The 21,693-nt window shown below is 37.2% G+C and overlaps 2 protein-coding genes across 5 annotated transcripts in view; one reads left to right on the forward strand and one right to left on the reverse strand.

The window, feature by feature from the left end:
• Window positions 1-4,787, forward strand: part of MXI1 (MAX interactor 1, dimerization protein) — a 74,674-nt gene extending 69,887 nt beyond the window's left edge. For all 3 annotated transcript variants that reach the window (XM_028511429.2, XM_036027276.1, XM_028511430.2), the window contains exon 6: window positions 2,242-4,787. In XM_028511429.2, the coding sequence (XP_028367230.1) occupies window positions 2,242-2,405 (164 nt within the window). In that variant the 3' untranslated portion in view covers window positions 2,406-4,787. The remainder of the gene's footprint in view (window positions 1-2,241) is intronic.
• Window positions 4,788-9,731: 4,944 nt separating this feature from the next.
• SMNDC1 (survival motor neuron domain containing 1) lies at window positions 9,732-21,689 on the reverse strand. 2 transcript variants are annotated; one of them, XM_028512503.2, is made up of 6 exons: window positions 21,507-21,689; window positions 20,193-20,312; window positions 15,447-15,589; window positions 14,670-14,831; window positions 12,235-12,388; window positions 10,231-11,768 (listed from the first exon to the last, which is right to left on the reverse strand). In XM_028512503.2, exons 2-6 carry the CDS (start codon window positions 20,310-20,312, stop codon window positions 11,631-11,633), a joined length of 717 nt encoding a protein of 238 aa, XP_028368304.1. In that variant the 5' UTR covers window positions 21,507-21,689; the 3' UTR covers window positions 10,231-11,630. The 2 variants fall into 2 exon arrangements, with proteins under 2 accessions (XP_028368306.1, XP_028368304.1); XM_028512505.2 differs by lacking the exons at window positions 20,193-20,312; window positions 21,507-21,689 and adding an exon at window positions 17,266-17,455 and having other exon boundaries at window positions 9,732-11,768.
• Between the last annotated feature and the right edge of the window lie 4 nt (window positions 21,690-21,693).

The following is a 21,693-nucleotide window of genomic DNA, read 5'->3' on the forward strand; positions in this document are numbered from 1 at the left end:
TTTTTTTTTAAGATTTATTTATTTATTTTTAGAGAGGGAAGGGAGGGAGAAAGAGAGAAACATGAATGTGCGGTTGCTGGGGGCCATGACCTGCAACCCTGGCTGGGAATCGAACCTGCAATACTTTGGTTCGCAGCCTGCGCTCAATCCACTGAGCTACGCCAGCAAGGGCCTAATTCCATTATTCTTACATTTAACCTTTTCTTCTGTAAAGAAGAGCATTTCCTCAAGTTTTTGATTACTCTGAAATACAGTCACTACAGGGAAGATGGGATAAATGCTTGTTTTTGCTTTATCAGTTTTCTGAATAAGTTGGTACCTTGGCAACCTCCAGAGGTAATAGGGCTTTTTTGTTTTGCAGTTTCTTTGTGATTATCTTATGAACTCTTGTTTTCATGTACTGAACGTATTCAAATCCATTGTAGTCTTTCTTTTTAATACTCAAATGTCCTATATTCTGTAGGAGCCTTTCAAATTGGTTTTTGATCCCTTTTGACACACACTGGGAGTTCTTGGGTTTATTAGTTTTGTTGTTTTGCTTATATGAAAGTTTATTTTTATGTGGCACTCAGTTTTGAAGAATAGAACTTGACAGGAGGCAACAGCAAGAACCTCTAGGACATGCTACATTTATGACAGTGAGGTATAGCAGAAATACTCCTGAATTAGGGGGTTATCTTTGATCCTAGTCTTTTCTCTACTGCTTACTAGCTCTGTATCCTGTCAGGTCTTCAAGGATTAACTGCTCTTCCTGCTTTTATCTCCTCCTCGTACCTACCCACCTCCAAATTTTAGAGAGGGTGTATCTTCATCACTATGGTTGTTTTTTTTGGTTTTGTTTTTAGTATTCCCAGTATGGTAGTACCTTATCTAGTACTGTTCTTGTTCTTATCTGGCAGCCTTCTTTCCCAGTAACTCTCAGTAACATCTCTAATCCATTTGGCTAGAGCAGTCTCTCATTTTAGTTTGTTTTGATTGAGTTCAGCATGCTCTATTAGATAGGCTGTCTTCATTTTATTTCTCAATTATAGTTTGGATAAGTGTTCTCTGATACTGGGAAACACTAAATAGCCTGTGAAGCATTATGGGTATGAAACAAATAGTTATGAATTCATAGGATTATTTGTACAGCTTGTTTGGACAGCTGCCTGCATTTTAAAAACAGATTTCTAAAACTTTTTGAAACAACAAGCCCTTTTGAAAATTATGCTCTTTGAACTAACCTACTCTGCCTTCTTGGGCTCAGCAAGAATTCACTTTTCCTAAAGCAGTTGTGATCAGTGTGAACCCTTAAAGTCAGTGCCAACTGTCTGAAACATTAGGCATTGGGTTTGTTTTAAGAGAATTGAAGAACCTTGAATTCATTCTGGCTGTTATGGGAGAAAACAGTTTTCCAGCTACCTTTTATTTTTTAATTGTGTATTGATTTTTATTTATTATTGGTGATTGTGTGTGTACTATTTAACAAGATATCTATTGATAGCTGGGTCATATGTATTTAGGGCTTTTTTCATTATGTTTGATTGTTGAAGTAAAGTTAAATACCACCACTGAAATAAATGCCTTTACTATAATCTTTACTATAGAACTCAACTACAGTCCAGAGACTTAAGCATCAGGCCATCATTTCAAGCTATATTTGATTGTGAGAAAATTAAATCAAAGACAAACCCATTGAGTCCACTTTATAGGGACTGGCTTATTTTGGTTATTGAATAGTCAAAGATCATTTTAATGAATCCTAGAAGTCTGAGGGAGCTGTCTGTAGAATGATACCACTGAAGGCCTGGATGGATAAATTTTCTAGTTTGCCTATATTAAGTTTATGCTTTTTTCCCCTTAAAGGCAATTCTGATTAATAAACAGCACTAAGAATTAGTTTCTAGTGTAATGCAAAACAGATGTTGTTAAACCACTTGGGGTTGGGATCTTTTAATATTAAGTACTAATTCCCAAATAGGCCAAGTGCTTTTTGGTGGGAGGTCCAGACAGACTGGCGTCAAAGGCTTTAGTAAACTTGCTGCCTAAATTGAGACCACCACTGTACACCAGACATCCCCTTTTGCAAAATTATCCCTGTGTCTCTTCACCTTTGGTTTCTTCTGTTCTCTAGACATCACTGATAGTAAGTTTGTTCAACAATTATTTTATACTATAAAAAGTAATCACTTTTCCTCTGTTAGTTTTTTTAAGTGCCTATATGCTAGATTACTAACGTTCTTTCTTTTTCCCCTTTGGCAGAGGAGATTGAAGTGGATGTTGAAAGCACAGAGTTCTCCCATGGAGAAGTGGACAATATCAGTACCACCAGCATCAGTGACATTGATGACCACAGCAGCCTGCAGAGTATTGGGAGTGACGAGGGTTACTCCAGTGCCAGTGTCAAACTTTCGTTCACTTCCTAGAACCCAGCATGATGTAACAGTGCAGGGCAAAACATTCACTGGGCCAATTCAATCCAAACAATCTCTTAAATTGGGTTCATGATGCAGTCTCCTCTTTAAAACTAAACAAAATCATACTTGAACAAAAAGGTTAGACGACCTCTTTTTAAGCAAATACTTAGCAAAAAGCGGGGTAGAGCCTCCCCAGCAGAACAAATATTCATAATATTTATTTTTGAAAATCACAGTTTCTAATGGCAGCAGAAAACTTGTGTGAAATTTTCTTGATTTGATTTGGTTGATTTGAAATTGGAAATTCCATCCTTTTTTTCTTTTCTAGTTTGCTCCTAGTATATTGTGTAGACATATTTAAGGATGGGATTATGAACCCTTCCTGAGTTGTATGGTCCTAAAAACAAAATCAAATCTCTAGTGATGACAAGACAAGATAATCAGGCATTAATCTTGCATAGCTCAAGAGCTATTAATACTCAGCCTGGGCCAGCTTATCATGAAGCCTGTGGATGATCAATTCTTTAATTAAAAAAATAAATAAAAGCTCATTTCATGCTCTGCAAAAGGAGAGACTCCCATGAAGCCTTTTGAAAGGGATCATCATGCAGCTCAGCTTTCTGTTGGATTCCATGCTAAGCAAGCTAACCTTATCCTGCCTTGTTAGCACTAGGGCAGCAACCCAACCGCCAGCTCCACAGTTAGCCACCCTTTAGGCCCTTGGGCAGCATGGGGGCAGTCCATGCATGGCAGTCTCTACCACACAGGGCCTGTGCATTCGGATCGAGGGGCCAGAAGGGAAAGTTCCACGTGCCTCTTTGTCTGCGTGGGCCAGAAGAGTTGTGCACGCAGATTAGCAGGCCAAGGTCTGAGCCACAGCAGCATTTTTATTTCAGATTTTGATAACTGTTTGTATGTGTTGAAAACCAAAATGACATCTTTTTAAAGCTTGTCCATAAAAAACATAGATGTCTTTTGTAGTGGAAAAATGTGGGGGGAAAATCATCTATTTTGATGCAGCATTTGATAATGATAAAACACCTCACACCTCACTCTTTATAGTGCACAAAATGAATGAGGTTTGGGCTAGGTAGAAAAAAGGTCAATGCTGTTTTTGTTTTCTTTTATAATCATTATCTTTTACCAGCTTTTAACCATTTCATATCTATAGTAGACACACTATCATAGTTAACATAGTTAAGTTCCGCACTTGTCTCATTTTAATGTAAAGATTTGCTCCTGTTTTTCTACAGGCAGTCTCTCTCCTTCCTCACAGTCCCACTGTGCAGGTGCTATGGTTGCTCTTATTAATATTTTCATAAATGTTATTTTAAGCAAAATTTCTAGCCTGCACTTTGATGTCATGTATTCCCTTTGTCTTTCAAATTCCCAAGTTTTCCCCTTGCCCTCTCCTCTCTCCCTTACCCCAGGAAGCCTTCTTGGAGACCTTACCCCTGGCTCTTTGAACTTTGTATACTTTAAATAATTTAACTACCCTTAATTACTTAAAAAAAAAGCTTTATGATTTTCATAACTTATTGCTGATTTTAATGGGTTGTTAATTTCAGTCCTGTAGTTTTATTTTGTCTAGATAGGGCTGGGCAAGGAAAAAGAAAATAAAGACAACCTTATTTAGCAGTGCAGTTGAGTTGTGTGTGTAATGTCAGACTATCCTTTGTAAGTAGCACTTTAACAACGTTCACTGCTTCGATATATGAAGTGTACCATCTTGATCATACACAATGCCTCAGCATATACTTACTTGTTCTTGTGCTCTTCCTGTGCCTCCAGAAATTTTATCCTTGATTGTGCTATGTTTGAGTGGAAGAAATTCTTTGAAGTAGATGTGTGAAAAACTGCATGCCTTTAGAAGCCCATTATTAGAACTTGCTACTTCAGGTGCTGGAGACTTAAGGGAAAACATAAATTCATTTCTGTGGCCCAGCTAAATTATTTCTGGTTTCATTTAAAATTGCTCTTGGCTGGGTCAAAATATTGCTCTCTATATTGTAGTTGCTTACTTTGACTTTCCCAAGTATAAGACAGTTTGAAGACTCTGCTAACTACCATGGAAAGTAAACAGAAGCCAGTGGCTAAGCTTCCATTTTGTTATTCCCACGCCATTCACTTGCAACACTTGCCTCGGGCTGGAACTGGGACTTCTTTCAGGTGAACTTGAGGTGCTGCCATTTTGTTGTATATGTATTGGATGGTGGGCTGAGAAGCCTTTGTCACACACCTAGAGTACCTATTTCAACTGCCCCCTAAATTACTCCTTCCCTGGGTTGGTTTTACTTGGGGGAGGGGCGGTGGATTGTATGAGTAAGAAGTATTAATTTTTTAAAAGACAAATCGACTTTGAAGATACAAGTTAATTGCAAGAAATAAAAATTGTGAACGAAGAATACCTGAGTGCTTTTTGTACCACCCTTCTCTGTGAAGGAAAAAAATATAAACAAGCATCCACACTTCGAGAGGCAACTGTCACCTACATGTCTGTGTTGATACTACTTCAGTACAGAATTAGTGGCAATTTGAATCTTTGTCAGTTCTACAACTGAAACAGGTGCTTTCTTGATAACTCTTCCTAACATAACTGCACATGGTTTACTCTATGTGGGAATCTTGAACTGCTTCAGGTAGGACACAAACCATTTGTCATTCTTGTCTGTTCTCCAAATACTTTTAAGGGATCCCTTTGGTGTAGCACATATTCACATTTAAAACAAGTTTGGAGTTCCTTTTAGTCCCAACTGGCCTGACCTAAGGTACCCTGTATGTAAAACACCTGAGGTACAGGTGGTACCTCAGGTACAGGTACAGGTACAGGTACCTGTACCTCAGGTACAGGTTTACCTGAGGTACAGGTAAATCCTATCCCAGTGCGTATTACCAAAGAGTCAGATAATGTCATTGTTAGTTTCTGATTAGAAAAGCTGTAACTCTCCCAGTGACAGTGATAGCTTTTAGGATTATGAAGGCATTTTTAGTGATGATTATTGAGGCAAAGCTCCACACAGCTTCCTGGGTCATTTCTAATGAGAAAATTGTTTAGCCCCTTAGGAGATGTTTTCTGCTGAGTTTTTCTTCTACTTGGAGCAACTAGCTGCCTTTTTCTTTTACCTTCCACCTAAAAATTTCCGTACTCTCTACCAAAAACAGCATAAGATGGTAAGAACAAGGGTTTTGGTCACTTTTAATTCCCAGTTCTAGTATTTGCTTAAGGACCCTGGGCAAGTTAATTTCTTCATGGAGACTGTTTCTTCCTGAAAAGTTGTGATAAATACTACCTCTATCTCAAAAGGTTGTAAGGATTAAAATTGATACATGTGAATTACTGCCCCCTCTTCAATCTAGGAGTTTGTAGCACCAAAATGATATTAAGAGGTATGTACTGCTCTTTCTCTGATGAATGCAGTCTTCTGATCTCCCCATCCTTGATCATGAATTTTAGTTATTCTGACTGTAGGTCTTGCAGAAGACGACTTTCTATTAAATAAAATGGTTCGTTTTCATAAAACTCCATGGCAGATTATACTTTGTAAGAAGTCAAGTTTGATGTCGTATAGAATTTTTTAAATAAAGCCTTTATAAGATTGATGTATCATCGGTGTTAGTGATTACCTGGTCTTCCTGAAAGAGGGGAGGGGGGACTAACCTGAGCTTGAGCATGTCATTCACTAATAGTAACCATTGCATAATAATTGAACGCCCCAGTTTAATATTTAGTGTTCATCACCTTGCCAAGGGGAGAAATCTTCCTGGCTCATGTACCAGATCTAACAGGAAACCAGTTTTCTTGTGGAATACATCTGATTATTTTAATCAACCAGTATAATTCAAAATACATGTACTGGCTGACAACTTTCTTGGTTCTGTTTTACCTTGATATAGAATCATACATTATCAAGGGAAATGGCTTTAAATGAAGCTCTTTTAAAATAACCAGCTAATTTCCTAGAATTTTGCAGTTTTCTTCATTTCCTCAGTCTCTGAGCTATGGAAGAATGCTTAAAGTCTGTATTGATAGGGCAATATTGGGTTGGCCAAAAAGTCCTTTTACTTTCTGTAAAATAAAAGACATTTTTTTTCATTTTCACCAGTAACTTTATTGATTTGGGTATTGTGTGTTAGTTATCTCCCGCTATTGGCTTCTAGTTGTGTAGAGGCCATTGGTGCTCTGAACATCTTCTAATGCCTGAGACAGCCCCACAGCAAAGAATTATTTGGCCAAAAAGTCAATAGTACCAAAAAACTTTGCAAACCACTTTTGACATGTTCCATCGGTCACAGCACGTTCCCCATACATCGCACAAATCTTTTTTTCCATTTCAGTTGCGTTTTTACCTTTCTTGAAATAAGCATAGGATGCCAAAAAGTTGTGTATTTTCTTCCATCTTAAATATTAAAATGGCTGCACAGACATTCACCAATTTTGATGTTTTTTTTAAACACTGATATGACAGCTTATCACAATACATTCTAACAAAATTGTTTCCAAGTTAAAGACAACTAAGCACTTACATAGCCATTGTAATGAAAAACTAAAACTTTTTGGCCAACCCAATAGCTGGGACATTTATTTTAGATTTCAAACCAAGGCACAGAATAGCACTGTGAAAATAAAATGTCTATGAAGTGTATATAAACACTACAAATTTAAGTCATTGGTTTCTTCTAAGTTACCAGCTTCATCACACTTTGAAAGCTAGGCCAACTAAACCTGACAGTACTTTAGCAGGGCAAAACTGGGCAAAAGGAACCAAAGGGATACTTACTCCTGCTTCCTGCATACTTTTGAGTAATGAACAATTGGACAATTACCATCTATTAAAGACTAGCCTAGCTGCAGCTCTCAGGCTTCAACACTTAGTTTTCCAAGGACTTTTTTGAGTCCAGCGTTTCCTCCAAGCCTAAATTCTATTTCTCTGGTCAGAAATATACTGCATCTTGCTAAAATAAGTACAGGGCTTGAAATGGGGGGAAGAAACAAAAAGCACATCAGTTTCACTGAGAGAGGGAAATCATGAGCCAGCAATTGACTTTTGGCCTCAAGCTGAAAAAGAGCCCTTCAAACAAAAGGCAAACCTTTTCTCATAAGTATAACCATGGCTTCAGCCATGCTCTTAAAAAAGATTGAGGTTACAAATTATAATTTTAATATATCCAGTAACTTAAGTCTGCTCTGGTTTCATAAAAATGAACTGGTAAGGTGTTTGGTGGAAGTAAATGATCAGTGTTTATATCCTGGGAACTGAAAGATAAGTATCTGTAATTAGGTATTTTTAGCTAGTTGAGCTGTCAACTACCACAAGCCCAGTGTTACTCTCAGAGCTGCTTTACTCCACTGAAAGGCCACTAAAGAACCACCTCTGTATATATAAGCTGAAAGGCAGAAAAGGCATATTGAAGAACTTCACAGAAACCTAACACTTTCCATCTTACGTTTTCTTTTACTATTTATTTTCAGCCAGGCCAAAACAAATTCTTAGCATGTCAATATTGGTTTCTGAACCTAAGAACATATGTATACACAGATATGCTTTTTAAATATAGTATAAGGAGATTCAATTACTTGGGTTTCCATTCAATTCATTTCAACTATTGTATTACCTGTTATTTTGCCTGCTATGCTCTTCTCCACTGTAAAAATTCAGTTTAGCTTGCAACTCAAAAATCCTAAAGAATGTTCACATTTACTTTGTAAATTACCATTTATAGTAATTGGTTGCTTCACAGTATATTTAACACAAATTGATCAGGTATTTATCGAACTCAAGGTTTAACTGTAAAACTTTAGTTTTAATTAACTTTCATTTAATATCCAAATTAAAGCAGAGTCAAAGCTTTAAAAATATTTTTTTGCTGAATTTGCAAATGATTATTTGTCACTTTTTGTAATTACAATCTATAGACACAATTTACAAAAAACTATGGTTTCCCTTTGTTACCTGATCGTTTTCCTTTGCTTTATTAAAGGCGAACACACTCAAGTTAAAACTGCATTGTGATGGAAACATGGACACCCTTGTGTGAAAAACAAGGTTTTTTTTTAAATGAGTTACAATAAACGGATGCATTTCATTTTAATTTAATGCCTAGTCTTCATAATTGGGGCTAAGAAAACTGCCACTTAAGGAAATTTTTCCTTCATTTCAAAAATTAAACTGCTTTTATATGGGGTGGGCAAAAGTAAGTTTAGTGTGTATGGAAAAAGACATACAAATTATGATTATTACAATAGCTTTATTAACTCAGAATGCCATAATGGCACAGTAAACCTACTTTTGCCCACACTTGTCTACCCCAAAACGTGGATCTCAGCCAGGAATGCACATCAGAATCACCTGTGGAGTGAGAGCTATACCTTAGCTTAGACAGGTCTGGGGTAGTATCTAGGAATCCCTATTTCTTAAACAAGTAATAACCTGTACTCCCTTCCCATTAAGAATTGTGCCGTAAGATATTCTCATATAAAATTTTTAAACTTTACTAGGCTATACTACTTACAAGTTTGGTAATTTGACATTTCAGTAATGTTTATAATTAGGGGCCACAAATTGTAAACAATGGGTATTACTCATTTTAATATGAATCACTGTTCAAATTAAGGAAAAAAGATCACAAATTCACCATTACCACTCTGCACAGTAATAGTCAACACTTTTATAGTGCTTACCATATGCCAGGGACTCTACTAAGCACTTACACATATTAACTCACTCATCCTTACAACAATGAAACAGGAATGAATTATTCACTTTACAGCTGAGAAAACTGAAGCAGCGAGGAGAGGAGTTAGGCACACAGGTAATAAGGGAGCCAGGATTCAAACACAGCAGTATGGCTCAAATCCTTGCTAATATGACCTTTCTACATGTTAATTTTAAAAGCATGTTATCTGTGATTAATACAATTTTAAATTGTTTATTTGGGGATGGTAGGACTGTTCTTTCCTTGAACTCTTCAATAACAAAATCAAATGTCAAGTTTTGAAAAGATGCATGCAATCATAGCTACTTGGGGGTCCTAAGTGACTAACCATTGGATCTGTCAGTCACCAAGCTTATCTAGTCTCCTGTCTTACCAGAACTCTAAACTTCGTAAGACCAAGTGTTGTACCTGGTTTCAGAACATTGAGAGTTTAACCACCTTCATTTGTAAGATACTATTGGTATGAGATGCTTCTCATTAAGCATCTTCTCAACTTTAACACAACAGGTACTCTATCATCCCAGGCATCCTAACTTTTTATTCCAGAGACACTATCATCCTGACACTTATGTCTTTGATACAAAGGCTCCTGATCTCAATGTGTATATGCTTATTTTTTTAAATGTCATAGAATATGATCACCTTTACTCCTTCTTGTCCTACTGCAAAACCCTCCAAAAAAATTAATATGCAGAAAAGGTCCATAGGGTCAAACAAGGTACAAGTCTCAACACACAAGCACCAGATGAATGACAAGCATACTAAGTGATCTCACCAAAACCCATTTTGGGTGGTCATTCAATTATACCAAATGTCTGTCCTGTACTTTTTAATTAAAAGGGTTCCATTGCAATCCTTCAAGGATATTATTATTAGCATAACACAACTAGTAACAAGAACATTAGTATATTTAATAAGTTTTTCAGGCTAAGTGGCCCGTTTTTTCACTGTAATTTGTACCTTGTATTTAAAACATACTTCACCTTTTATTCTATCCCTGTGGCCATAAGTTAAAGGAAGTAAAAGTAATCTCCTGGGTCGGGGGGTGAAGGAGCACGATGAAAAATTCTACCTCTCACCACTATCCCCCTGAAAGTTTCAATTTACCAAAAAATTAAAATTCATGAAATAAAAAATTCTTTCCCTTTTACCAAAAATTTGCCAACTCTATACAAAGCTCAAGTCCTTGAAATAAAACTGGTTTAACCTTCAGAATCCAATTCCTTATGTCTAGTGGAAGAGGAGTACAAAAAGGTTTATTGAAATCTTTATCATACTCATTCTCTTCTGTGGAAATGACGTATGCAAGTACACTGAGGCTTAATCATTATCAATGCTGGCAGCTAAGCCTTTACCTTTCTGAGGACACACCCTGGAGGATTTTAAAGCATTTTATTTAATAAAAGTTAAACATACAAAAACTGAAATTAACACATCCTAAAAATCACCACCTTCCATTAATAGAAGATCCTTTTCTACGCATGTATTTGGCTTAAACTCAACTCGAGATAACTGTGATGTTCACTCACACCAGCAAACGCCGACAACTTGATCTAGTTAACAAAAATTCCAAATTCAGCTAACATGAACATAATGTACAGGGGAAATTATGGTCAGATTAATGCACAAGAAATACAGTAAATTTTTAATGACGAAACATTCAGTACTCCTGTTCATTAATTTAGGCTTGGTTTATGGTTTTTTGTTTTTTTTTTTTTACAAAAATAGTATCTACACTGTATACAGGGCTATACATCAGCTTTTTGTTTTCTCATATAAACATTTCACATCCGAAAAAATGGTACCACTACCGTTAAGTGAAAAACCAACACAGGAAAAAAGAAGAAAGAGAGGGTGGGGGGAAGTGGGAGAAAGGGGGTGGGGAGAGACATTAGAAAAGGCAGCTGGTCCTAAATGTGGTTTCTTACGTAAAACTAAAACTCAATAAAAAAGAGTAAAAGAGCTGGATCAATTTTAGAGATGGCTTGGGAAACAAGTTATAGAAGGAAAAGCCTCAAAACAGACTTTACCATTTACAAATTAATCTATTTTTAGGTTTAACTGGCCAACAGCCAAGTTTAAGGAAAAAAAAAAGATCTCTGTAGAAGTTTGGTGTTTTGCCTTGATGTTCCACTGAATTGCTAGAATATGTGGCAAGTTCAAAGGTTCTGAAAGTTTCAGGTTAGGACTTTACAAAAAGCATATGCCATCAGGTAAGTGGGGGCGATATTAGGAAGATCAACAATTCATTTAAGTGCTTTATTTAAGCAGCATCTGTCTAGAAGAGTTGCTCTACCCAACGAACTTGGAGGAAACTGTGGTGGTGGTAGTAGTAATGAAGAAAGTTAAATGAATAGCAGTTATCAAATATGCAATTTCTTCAAGTTTCATTCTATTGAAGTCAAACAATGACAAGGTATCTTCCTTACTCATCTAACAAATAATTTACCTTTAGAAAAATATAAGGATAAAAAGGTAAATGTAAAGCCCTGCAGAGATGAAATCCAACAGTTTTTCTGATTATTGAGGCATCAAATGCCTGACATTATATTTAGAGGTATCTTGATACTGTGTCATAGGTTTATCAGCAATTCCACAAGTTCCTACTCCAACTTTGCCAGTTACACTCTCAGGTGAAGCAAAAATACTCCGCTTTACCTAGGGAAACAAAATAGAACGCATTCTTGATTAGTTTTGGAAACAATAAAAATTGCAAAATACAGTTAGAAGAAAAAGTGTATCAAGGGAACCTGAGTGCTCTTTTAAATAACATCTACCAGTGATGTCCAGCATAAGGCATGTTAACAGAGCAGGTATGGTTCAACACACTCCCTTCTAAGTGGTAAGACAGCAAATAATTTTTCAAATTTTAGTTTACAGATTAAAAAAAAACTAGATCTTTTGTTAATTCTTGATATAAACTCATTCATAGTGTTTCTACTGCAGACAGTGGCTAATGAAGATTTTTTTCAATGAGCTAAACTGAAGATTGAAGAGGATTCTGAATTTAAGATCCAGTTATGGTATTTTTAAAAATCTATGTACTTCCTTTTTCATTTTAAAGCTATCTTAATGACAGTTGCACTTTTCAAATTTATCAAGTATGATGAAAGGATTTACTGACCTGGCCTTTTTTGTTCTTAGAATAGGCTCTGTTGTTAAACTGCTGCCATTTCACTTTCTGGTCCTCTCTCTCCTGCTCAAGTTCTTTTATTCTCTGTGCTTTTTTCAAAGCTTTCTTCTTTTTATATTCACGCTGCTGGGCAATCATTTCTTTTCTATGTGGAAATAACAACTAAACGTTAACTCTTAAGATTTAAAAGATGACTTCCTTGGGTATATTTAGAAGTAAAAACAAAAACAAAAAGAGAAAACTAATAAACTTACATCCTCTTCTCCCCATGAAAAAAAGCACTAACATCAGTGCCAATCACCCAGTGCTAACAAATGTTTTTTGAAATACACAGCATCCTTGGAAACTCTGAAGTACAGTAACTATAATCTATTACCCACTACAGATATTTCAACTATGACTTTTTATTTGATGGCTACACAGCTTTGGTCAGTTGTGTTTTACAAATGAGTGTCAACAGATGTCTAAACCTTCTACCAATTTCTAAATGGACAATTAGCAAGTATAATAATGCTGCATCTGGAAAAAGTGTACAAAGATTAGATGAATGTAACACTAATTTCACTTAGATTGGAAGAGCACAGCAGCACAAAAGGAAATCACAGCTAACAATTCTTAAAAACTGGGGTTTCCCAAAAGCAGTAAATAAGATCAGATCCTAAAGCTCTCACAATAAGTCTGCTCAGTCAACTGACTTCTCAACAAAAAAGGATGAAGAAAGAGGTCTGTAAAAATAGGCAATAAGCCCTGGCTGGTGTGGCTCAGTGGACTGAGTGCTGGCCTGCAAAACAAAGGGTCACCAGTTTGATTCTCAGCCAGGGCACATACTTGGGTTGCTGGCCAGGCCCCCAGCAGGGGGTGTGCAAGAAGCAACACAGTGATGCTTCTCTCCCTTTCTTTCTCCTTCCCTTCCCCTCTCTCTAAAAATACAATCTTTTTTTAAAAAGGCAGTAAGACCTCGATTCCTTTGAATCATATATTCATCACTATGAAACTAAATGTGACTTTTTAAAGATATCAAAAAATTAACATGGAGATGTTATATTCTTCTACAATCTGATTTTCTTACTGGGGTGCTTAATCAAACGTTATTCTAATAGGCAACAATTCTCATAAATTCAAATATATTTATGTAGCGACTTAAATTTTGAAATCTTTTGACAAATCCAAAAGACAGCCAATTGTGGCATATATGCAGAATTTAACCAAAATATTGTTAATTCTGCCTCCTGAATACCTGTCAAACTGTACACTTTGCCACCTTCACTGGACTACTCCCTGGGTTCAGGCCACCATCTACACCTGGGGGTTACAGCAGTAACAGCCATCTCTCTGCTGCCAGTGATCAATGAATGGGAAGCTCCAATCTGATCACATCACATCTCCTCTACCCAAAGCGCATCAGTGGCTTGCAAGCTTTTCATCATTTGGCCGCCACCTCTCTAACCACTTCTCTTGTCAAACCACCCATCCTCAAGCCCCAAGTTTTCACCATAGGAATTTCTGTTACCTCTGTGTTCCCACCTTATTTTCCTTTTTAAAAGTAAACATTATTGAGATCTTACTACTTGTCAAGAACAATGCTGCATGCTTTACTAATGCTATTTAATCTTCACAAGCAAATCATGTAGATACTATTGTCTCTATTGTACAGATAAGGAAACAAGATAAGCAGCTAGCTCAAAGTCGTATCTTTTAGTTCTTTAGCTTCTAACTCCTTTTCAGATCTCTCAAGTGTAGATGTCATTTTCTCAAAAATATTTGTTCTGACTAGGTGCAGTTTAGGGACCTTGTTTGTTTTGTTTCCTTAAAGTAACCATTGTGTTTCCTTCATAACTTCTATACTTTACTATTGAAGTTCTTCTTTAGGCATTTTGTTATCTAGACTTATCAACTCAGTCAGGCCCTGGCTGGTACAGCTTAATGTATTGAGTGCAGGCTGTGAACCAAATGGTCACTGGTTCAATTCCCAGTCAGGGCACATAGCTGGGTTGCAGGCCGGGTCCTCAGTGGGGGCCATGTGAGAGACAACCACACACTGATGTTTCTCTCCTTCTCTTTCTCCCTCCCTTCCCCTCTAACAATAAATACAATCTTAAAAAATAAAATGAAATAAAAATAAAGAAAGAAACTCAGGACAAAGCCCACGTTGGTCTTCACTGTGGTGGAACCCCAGCATCTGGACTACTGATAGTATACACAGTATCTGCTTAAGAAATATTTATTAAATGCCTAAATGGGAACCCCAATGTCCATACCTTACCTAAGCATACAAATATAGAGAATGAATGATGTTATATTGCTAATTTTCAAAATAATGGTAAATAGTATTATAATCTTACCTAAATTAACCTGCATAGATTCTGCTGCCACCTCAAATACCTAATTGGGAAAGATTACACTTGAAATGCTAAAAAGTTACTTACTTTGACATGGGTTTGCTGCCACTGTCCTCCTTTGCCTTCCTTCCTTCTTCTACAGGCTTGAGGTTCAGCAGTGGAGTCACTTCAGCATTGCCATAGCCAGCAAAGGTGATTGCAGCGGTGCCGTTTTCTTCATCTATCTCCTCGATCTCCGCTTCATAACACCTGTAAAGATATCATGGCTGTAAGCAGGTGAGTAAAGGTTTAATACTCAGCCTACAAGACTTATACTGCAGTGATTCAACAATTACATGTGTCTAAAATGGAAGTTCTATAATCAAATAGTCCTTAGACAAAGTTAATGCAGAAGAGTACCTGGAGTCAGCCATCTGCTATCCTAAAAGGAAGTCCTAGTCAATGCTGCCAGGGAAGTCTCCTGCATGTCTACTACATGTGCTTTACTCAATCTCTTTCACAAAGATATTCCTTATAGGAGTAATTTCAGTGCATGTACTTCATAGACATCTAAGACAGCCAACCATTCACTCAATTTTCAAGTTGAGGAAAAAAGAATTTAGATTATTTTTTAAAATATCCATTCATTTTCCTCTGCTTTTAGTTTTTCTTTTCTCTAGAATCCTAGCCATTCTTCTGCCCCAAAATGTAATGCAAAGCTAAAAATAAAACTGTATTAATTGTAACCACCCAAGAATCAAATTGGCTCTATTAACCATATTGGCTATATAGAAAGATTAAAATAGGGTAGTTTAAACTGAATAAAAACATCTTACCATTGTATTTTATTATTTCATGTTATAGTTAGTTTTTTTCTACACTTACTGTCCATCTTCACTCCAGATTGCCATACACTTGTCCCCTACTTTCCATGAATGAGTAGGCTGAGCAGAAGCAAAACAGTCTGAACTTGTAAGAGTTTCTGAAGGTTGAGTTGACAGAAGATCTTTGGTTAATTCTATAACTTCCTAAAAAGGAAAAACAAAAACCGTAACACCATTTTTATAATTCACATTGTCACCTATTTTCAACAAGCAAGTTCTTTCATTTTTTGGTGACAGCTCTCTCACCATATAGCACTTATTAAGCATTCTACACATTTAATTGCAGTTTGTAACAATATAATAATGTAGGTACTGTGATTATCCCCATGTAGAAACTGAGATAGTTATTTTATACAGAGGTGGACCTGGGATTTAAACCCAGACAGCCACCTTTCAACTTAGTTAACCTCAAATACTAATAGAAGTAGGATAAACTTGAGCTTATACCGTGCACTTTTTTTCTAAGTGTCAATTTTGGCTAAACGGGTCTCTGTAAAGATGAGCAAGTCAATTATGCAGGACTAAGCTACAAATAAGATCACTTTAATCTCATATCATTGTCACATATATTTCATGAAACTACTGTTTTATAGAACATTACACTACTATCAACTGCCTGGCCAACATGCCCCATAGCCCCCAAAACATTTGAAGCAGCCTTATTAATAAAAAATGTTCCTGCTTATACACATTTCTACTAAAATACTATAGGCATATATAAAAAGCCATTAGTCTTCCTATTCATTTACTACAAAGTTTACCTCATCTGGGTAAGCTAGTTACCAAGTTATATTTAAAGTATCCCAATACCTTAATGTTAACAAGCACATTAACACAGGTTCATTTAAAAGGAAAAATAAATGCTCACACACACAGGCAAGCGATATCTTTCTGTGTGGCAAATATTTTTAGTAATCCAGGCTTACATTTATTGGCTTCATTCAAAGGTATTTGGCAGGGCTAGTTAAAAAAAAACCGTAAATAGTACAAATGATAGATCTGCTACCTATCTGCTATATTTTTATGGTAATGAAAACTCATATTATGCATCATCTTATTTAAGAACCTACATACATATTTCCCACTACTGCATATAAAATACCTAAAACATCACTTGGTATGTTTAGGGAGAAAAATGAACTCTGTACTGAGTTTTTTCTAGCTCCCGTTGAAGTTTTATAAATAGTAGTTCCGGTTCAGTAGCCAAGAACATTAATTACCTCTTGCCCAAGAGTGTAAATCTTCCTGGCTATTTCTGAAAAACTAATATTTGAGCCTAGAAAGGGAGGGATGTTAAACCCGTGGAAAAAAGTCAGTTTTGTTAATTAAAAAATTTTGTGGAAAAAACAAAAAAATATAAGACTCAGATTTGAATTAAAAATTTAGTATTTTTAATGAAGTTTTATTAGGTGCCAAGTAGCCATTCAAATAACTTTTAATTTGATGTTCCTTTGCAAATAAAGCAAAGAACTTCCAAATAAATATATCAGGTACTATACAAAGGAAAGTAAATCATCTGGTCTTGTTTTTAATTAACCAATGTTAGGGCCAGGAATGTAATCTAATGTAAGCCTGACTCAAGAACCCATACAATCTCCTGAAATGTTATACATGTTATAAAACATTTTCAGAGCCCTGGACTGAAATCACTTTTTAAAAACTCCACAACATTTATTCCTGGTTGTCCTTTGCCATATTTTACACATCCCTCCCAACAAACTATGAAGACTCTTCTGAGTTTTTTTCCTTCACATGTGCATATGGACCAAAGTATCAGAGAAACTATTTTTATGTATGAGGGGGTTCTTAAAGGTACATACCATTAATTACTTTTCCTCCCCCAAGTCTGAGTTCTGAAACTGCTCCTTCATTGACAGATGGGCAGCAGTTACAGTAATCGGCAATTCCAGGAAGCATCAGATGTTGTGATCTACATATCAGCAGGTCAAAAGGGATGCACTCAAGCACTCTGCTTACTGAAGGAAGGCGTTTCGGGGATGCAGAGAGCCACTGTAATATATGAGACAAGTGACTTGACCCCTGCCTCCTTTAGAACCAGTTTTATTCAGCAAAACAGCTTAATAAATTGATTATTTTTGTGATTATCATAGACTGCCTGGGGAGCTTGTCAGCTAGGTAGCCTGGATTTTACTATACCCATTCTTTTAAGTAAAAAAAGAAAGGCAAGGAGAACTTCAGTAGATCTAGATCAATTTGTTGCCTGCTGAGTACATTTATTCTATAGGAAAAACAGTATATGAAAGAAAAATGGAAGCCTTACTGGCAAAATGTAAGTCACTGAAAAAAGTGCAGAAAGAGTATTTGTCATAAATGAAAGGCCAAACCCATTCATAACCAGAATAAGTATATTTCATAAGAGGAACACAAAAAAACAAAAGAGGCCACAAACTCAATGAGTCTGAACAGACTTTTTAGCAAGTATAAAAGCCAGAATTAAATATCAATGACCTGAGGTACAGCCTAGGAAGGAGAGAAGAAAAAAACAAAATATTTAATACCCATTTTAAATAGAAGCTGTAACTGGAGACAACAATTACTAGATAGAAGCAGATATCCAAACACTGTTCAGCATTTTATCTAATCTTAAATGTTGCCTTTCATCTTTGTAGTTTTTAGTTCAAAACAGACCTAAATCTAGTAACCAAAATGAAAATTTTTTTCATGATAGGTTATGAGGAAAAGAAAATGTGATCAAGTTTGGTCAGGAAAACATCCTGTATTATTAGTACTTGAAATGTTAGAACTTAAGCTTCTAAACCTGTGCCATCTAATAAGGTAGCCATATGTGGCTATTAAATTAAATAAAATTAAAAATTCAGGTTTGTAGTTACCTTAGCCATAGTTCAAATATGCAATAGCCACATGTGCTAGTGGCTACAGCACTGTACAGCAGATACAGAACATTTCCATCATTACAGGAAGTTCTATTGTACAGTGCTGTTCTAAATGGTTATACAAAGAGAATGTTTTATAGATAAATGACCCCCAGGGCATTATTAACTCAGTCCTAAGTAAGCCATTTATGTGCTTACTACAAGGCCTACCCCATCGGTCTCTCTCTCTACAGTACTCCCACCACAGATCATGTCACTATATGGCAATGCTGCCCAGGCTCTGACAATCTATTTTAGCCACATTAAAAAGACCTCATAATCATGATGCTGTTTCAACTTTCACTTGCAACTTTGCCTTGACCAGTGCCACACAGACCCTTTCTCCCAATGTACACAATCTTTCATTTTCTTCAAAGAAAAAACAAACAAAAAAAACCCCCCTGCTTTTAAAATGGTAAAAGATAACACAGGCATGCCCAGATCTCTCCTTGAGACAAGAAAGTTAGCCTAGGAGTGGGGACAAGTTTTCCCCAAATATCTCTACCTTACTGACTACCACCCTGAAATCCACTGGCCTGACTTCCATATATTGAAAAGGGGTCCTGTTTTCTGTGTTTTTAAAAATAACGTACCAGTGTTGCAGGTTCGATTCCCAGTCAGGGTACATGCCTGGGTTGCAGGTCATGACTCCCAGCAACCACACATTGATGTTTTTCTCTATCTCCCTCCCTCACCTCTCTAAAAATAATAAAATCTTAAAAAAAAAAAGGTACCATTGTAACGTCATGTAACTTTATCCTAAATATAGAATTTGAACCTGAAAATGTTCAACATCTTAATCATGCCCAGATAAGCTCTTCCAGAATCCTGAATCTGGACCCCCATGCCAAATAATTTTCATTTGTTTGAAGTTCTATTATCCCTAAAATATTAATAATTTTAATGGGCAAAAGATGATAAAAGAGAGAAAAAGGATTACTTAAGACATAGATGATCAAAGTTCTGTATTGACTCAGTAAAGGAAGATCATCTAATCAAAACACCTTTAAAAACCTTCCAAAACATCATGTTCAAAATTTTAAGTTCTCAAATTTGTTAAGATGAAAAGTCATATATATTTACAAATCTTATTGTGTGATGTTTTTATTAATCAACTTAGTATTCTGCAAAATAACAGATATTTACTATTATGGTTTGATTTGTCTTGAACCGCCCCCGCCCCCCAACCAGGATGGGTTTTTAAAAGTAGGTGTCACACCTCCTGAATTCCTCTGTGACAAAAAAAACAAGTTAAGATCCCTTTCACATAGATTCAATTTAACTTCAACAAGTGTCAACAACTATACAGTAAAACCTATACTTAAGTTCAAATATTATATAATGTTTACACAGAAAAGTATCTTTTATAATGTGTTTTCAATACAAGGTGTTACCCACTAGCTTTGACACACACTCCCGTTTTCAAAGAATCTTGTGGCATTAAAAAGAATCTTAATCAGGTTTTATTTTCCTCCTTCAATTTTAGTTACTCTTTGAACTAAATCCTCTGCCAGGTCATTATATGTAAAAGCACTCCCCACCGTAAAGCTATATGTATCTCTTCTCTAATAGGTTTGGCAGACTTCTAAAATAAACTTATTTTTAAAAATCGTAAGAATACAAACTTACGTAACAAAGGACAATGCGCCACTCATTTTGATGTATGCAAATTGAGGAAGCAACCCTACTTCTACAAGCCATATATTCCTGTGGGAATATACACAAAAGGAGGGGTAAATACCACCTTCCAAGGGATGCTTTGGATATCCAGAGGATAAGCAATATAAATCATTTGAAAAACACAGAACTACTCTTTTTGAATAATGTAACTATTAGTGTCTCCTCATACTTACTTGTAAATCTTTCTTTAATTTTAGTAAATCTTCATTTTCTCCATTTCCAGACAATGCAGCTTCAACTTGCTGGAGTTGAGCTTTGTAGCTTGCCAGCTGTTTTGCTAGATCCTCTGACATCTGAAGAGAAAAAAGGGTAAGGTCATGAAAACCGAACAAAACAAAGCAAAAGCACCATAAAGAAAATAGTTCCCTGTCTGCCTGAATTAACCTTACCAATTTTGCTCCCAACTCACAATTCTCTGCAACTTAGTGTAGCACCATCACCTCTACTGGTTAGTTCAGAGAAAAGCTGTCTCTCTGAGCCAAACCACAAACTTCAAGGGAATGGATTCTGAATATTACAGACATGTCAGATACATTCTATACGGAAAGAGAAAAGAAAACACTTAGTGATGAGGGGGGAAAGAGAATTTCTCATTTTCTTAAAACTCCTGTAATAAGGAAGGCACTGTGTTAGGCTCAATTAACAGGGTTGTCATTCACGACAACCCCGAAAAAGCACTAAAGCACTCATCTGTTGCAAGAGTTGAGACTCCAAAAATATATATAAGCACTAAAGAATACTTCCAAAGCCAAATATAAGTGGCTTTTAGATTAACTACACAAATAACTCCCTACACGCACTATTCAATTAGTGAGTGTGTTTAGGCGCTCTTCTCCGAGCAGACGTATTTCCTTCAATAAAAGAAACAGCCCAAGTCCGCTCCCATTTAGGTATCCTAAGGAACGTGCCTTTCACCAAATCCGGATCCTCCTCCTCCTGAGCATAAGATGTCAGCGAATCCTTCCTCGAGGAGCAACAAACGCACAGGGTTTCAGAGGACCCTTCCCTGTCTTCCAGTTCCCGTCCAACGACAGCCCGGAATCTGGAAGGGCTCCAAGGCGGCGAGAGGAAGCCGGGCTGCTCCCCTATCCACGCAAGACCCCCAAACCCGCCACAACTTGGCTGATTATTTCAGATCTCCAAAGCCAAACATCACCTCCCACGGAAACCGAACGCACGGAAGCGATCGGACGCCCGCGGGCCCGGGACCCCACAGCCCCAAAGAGGCTCCGCCCGAAACTGTCGAGGTTGTCCTTCAGAGGCCTCCCGCGTCCCAACCCCACCCGACGGCCTCCCCGGGTTAGCCAGGTTCTCCGCCACGGCCCGGAGGCTCCAACCGGGGCTGGGAGAGAAAGCCGGGGCTCCCGATACTCCTGCCGGGGTCCGGACCTTTCCAGCGCGGCGGGCAACTCCGCCTCGGGCCTCCTACGACTGGGAAGAGGCCGCGCCCGGCGAGGCCTTACTCTCTCCTACACCGAGTTCGTTACCTTGCTTGGGGTTGGGGACGGGGCGGCGGGAAGAGGTCGGGGCAAATGAGCCCGGGGGTGACAGCGGCGACAGTGGCGGCGGCAGCAGCAGCAGGAGCAGTCTCCTCGACGACAACAAGGCGACAGTCTGGGAAGAACTCGGCCGGCAGTGGGGGGGAGGGGAGGAAAGCCGGGCACTGGCAGGAGG

This window comes from Phyllostomus discolor, chromosome 5 (assembly GCF_004126475.2).
Source record: "Phyllostomus discolor isolate MPI-MPIP mPhyDis1 chromosome 5, mPhyDis1.pri.v3, whole genome shotgun sequence".
NCBI lineage: Eukaryota > Metazoa > Chordata > Mammalia > Chiroptera > Phyllostomidae > Phyllostomus > Phyllostomus discolor.

Bases quoted from the DNA above. Each gene is read 5' to 3' on its own strand.
- SMNDC1 (XM_028512503.2), bottom strand. From the start codon at position 20,312: ATGTCAGAGGATCTAGCAAAACAGCTGGCAAGCTACAAAGCTCAACTC. The intron at 15,590-20,192 runs GTAAGTATGAGG...TTTCCTTTTTAG, and splicing joins AATTAAAGAAAGATTTACAA to GAAGTTATAGAATTAACCAA. The intron at 14,832-15,446 runs GTAAGTGTAGAA...ATATCTTTACAG, and splicing joins ATCTGGAGTGAAGATGGACA to GTGTTATGAAGCGGAGATCG.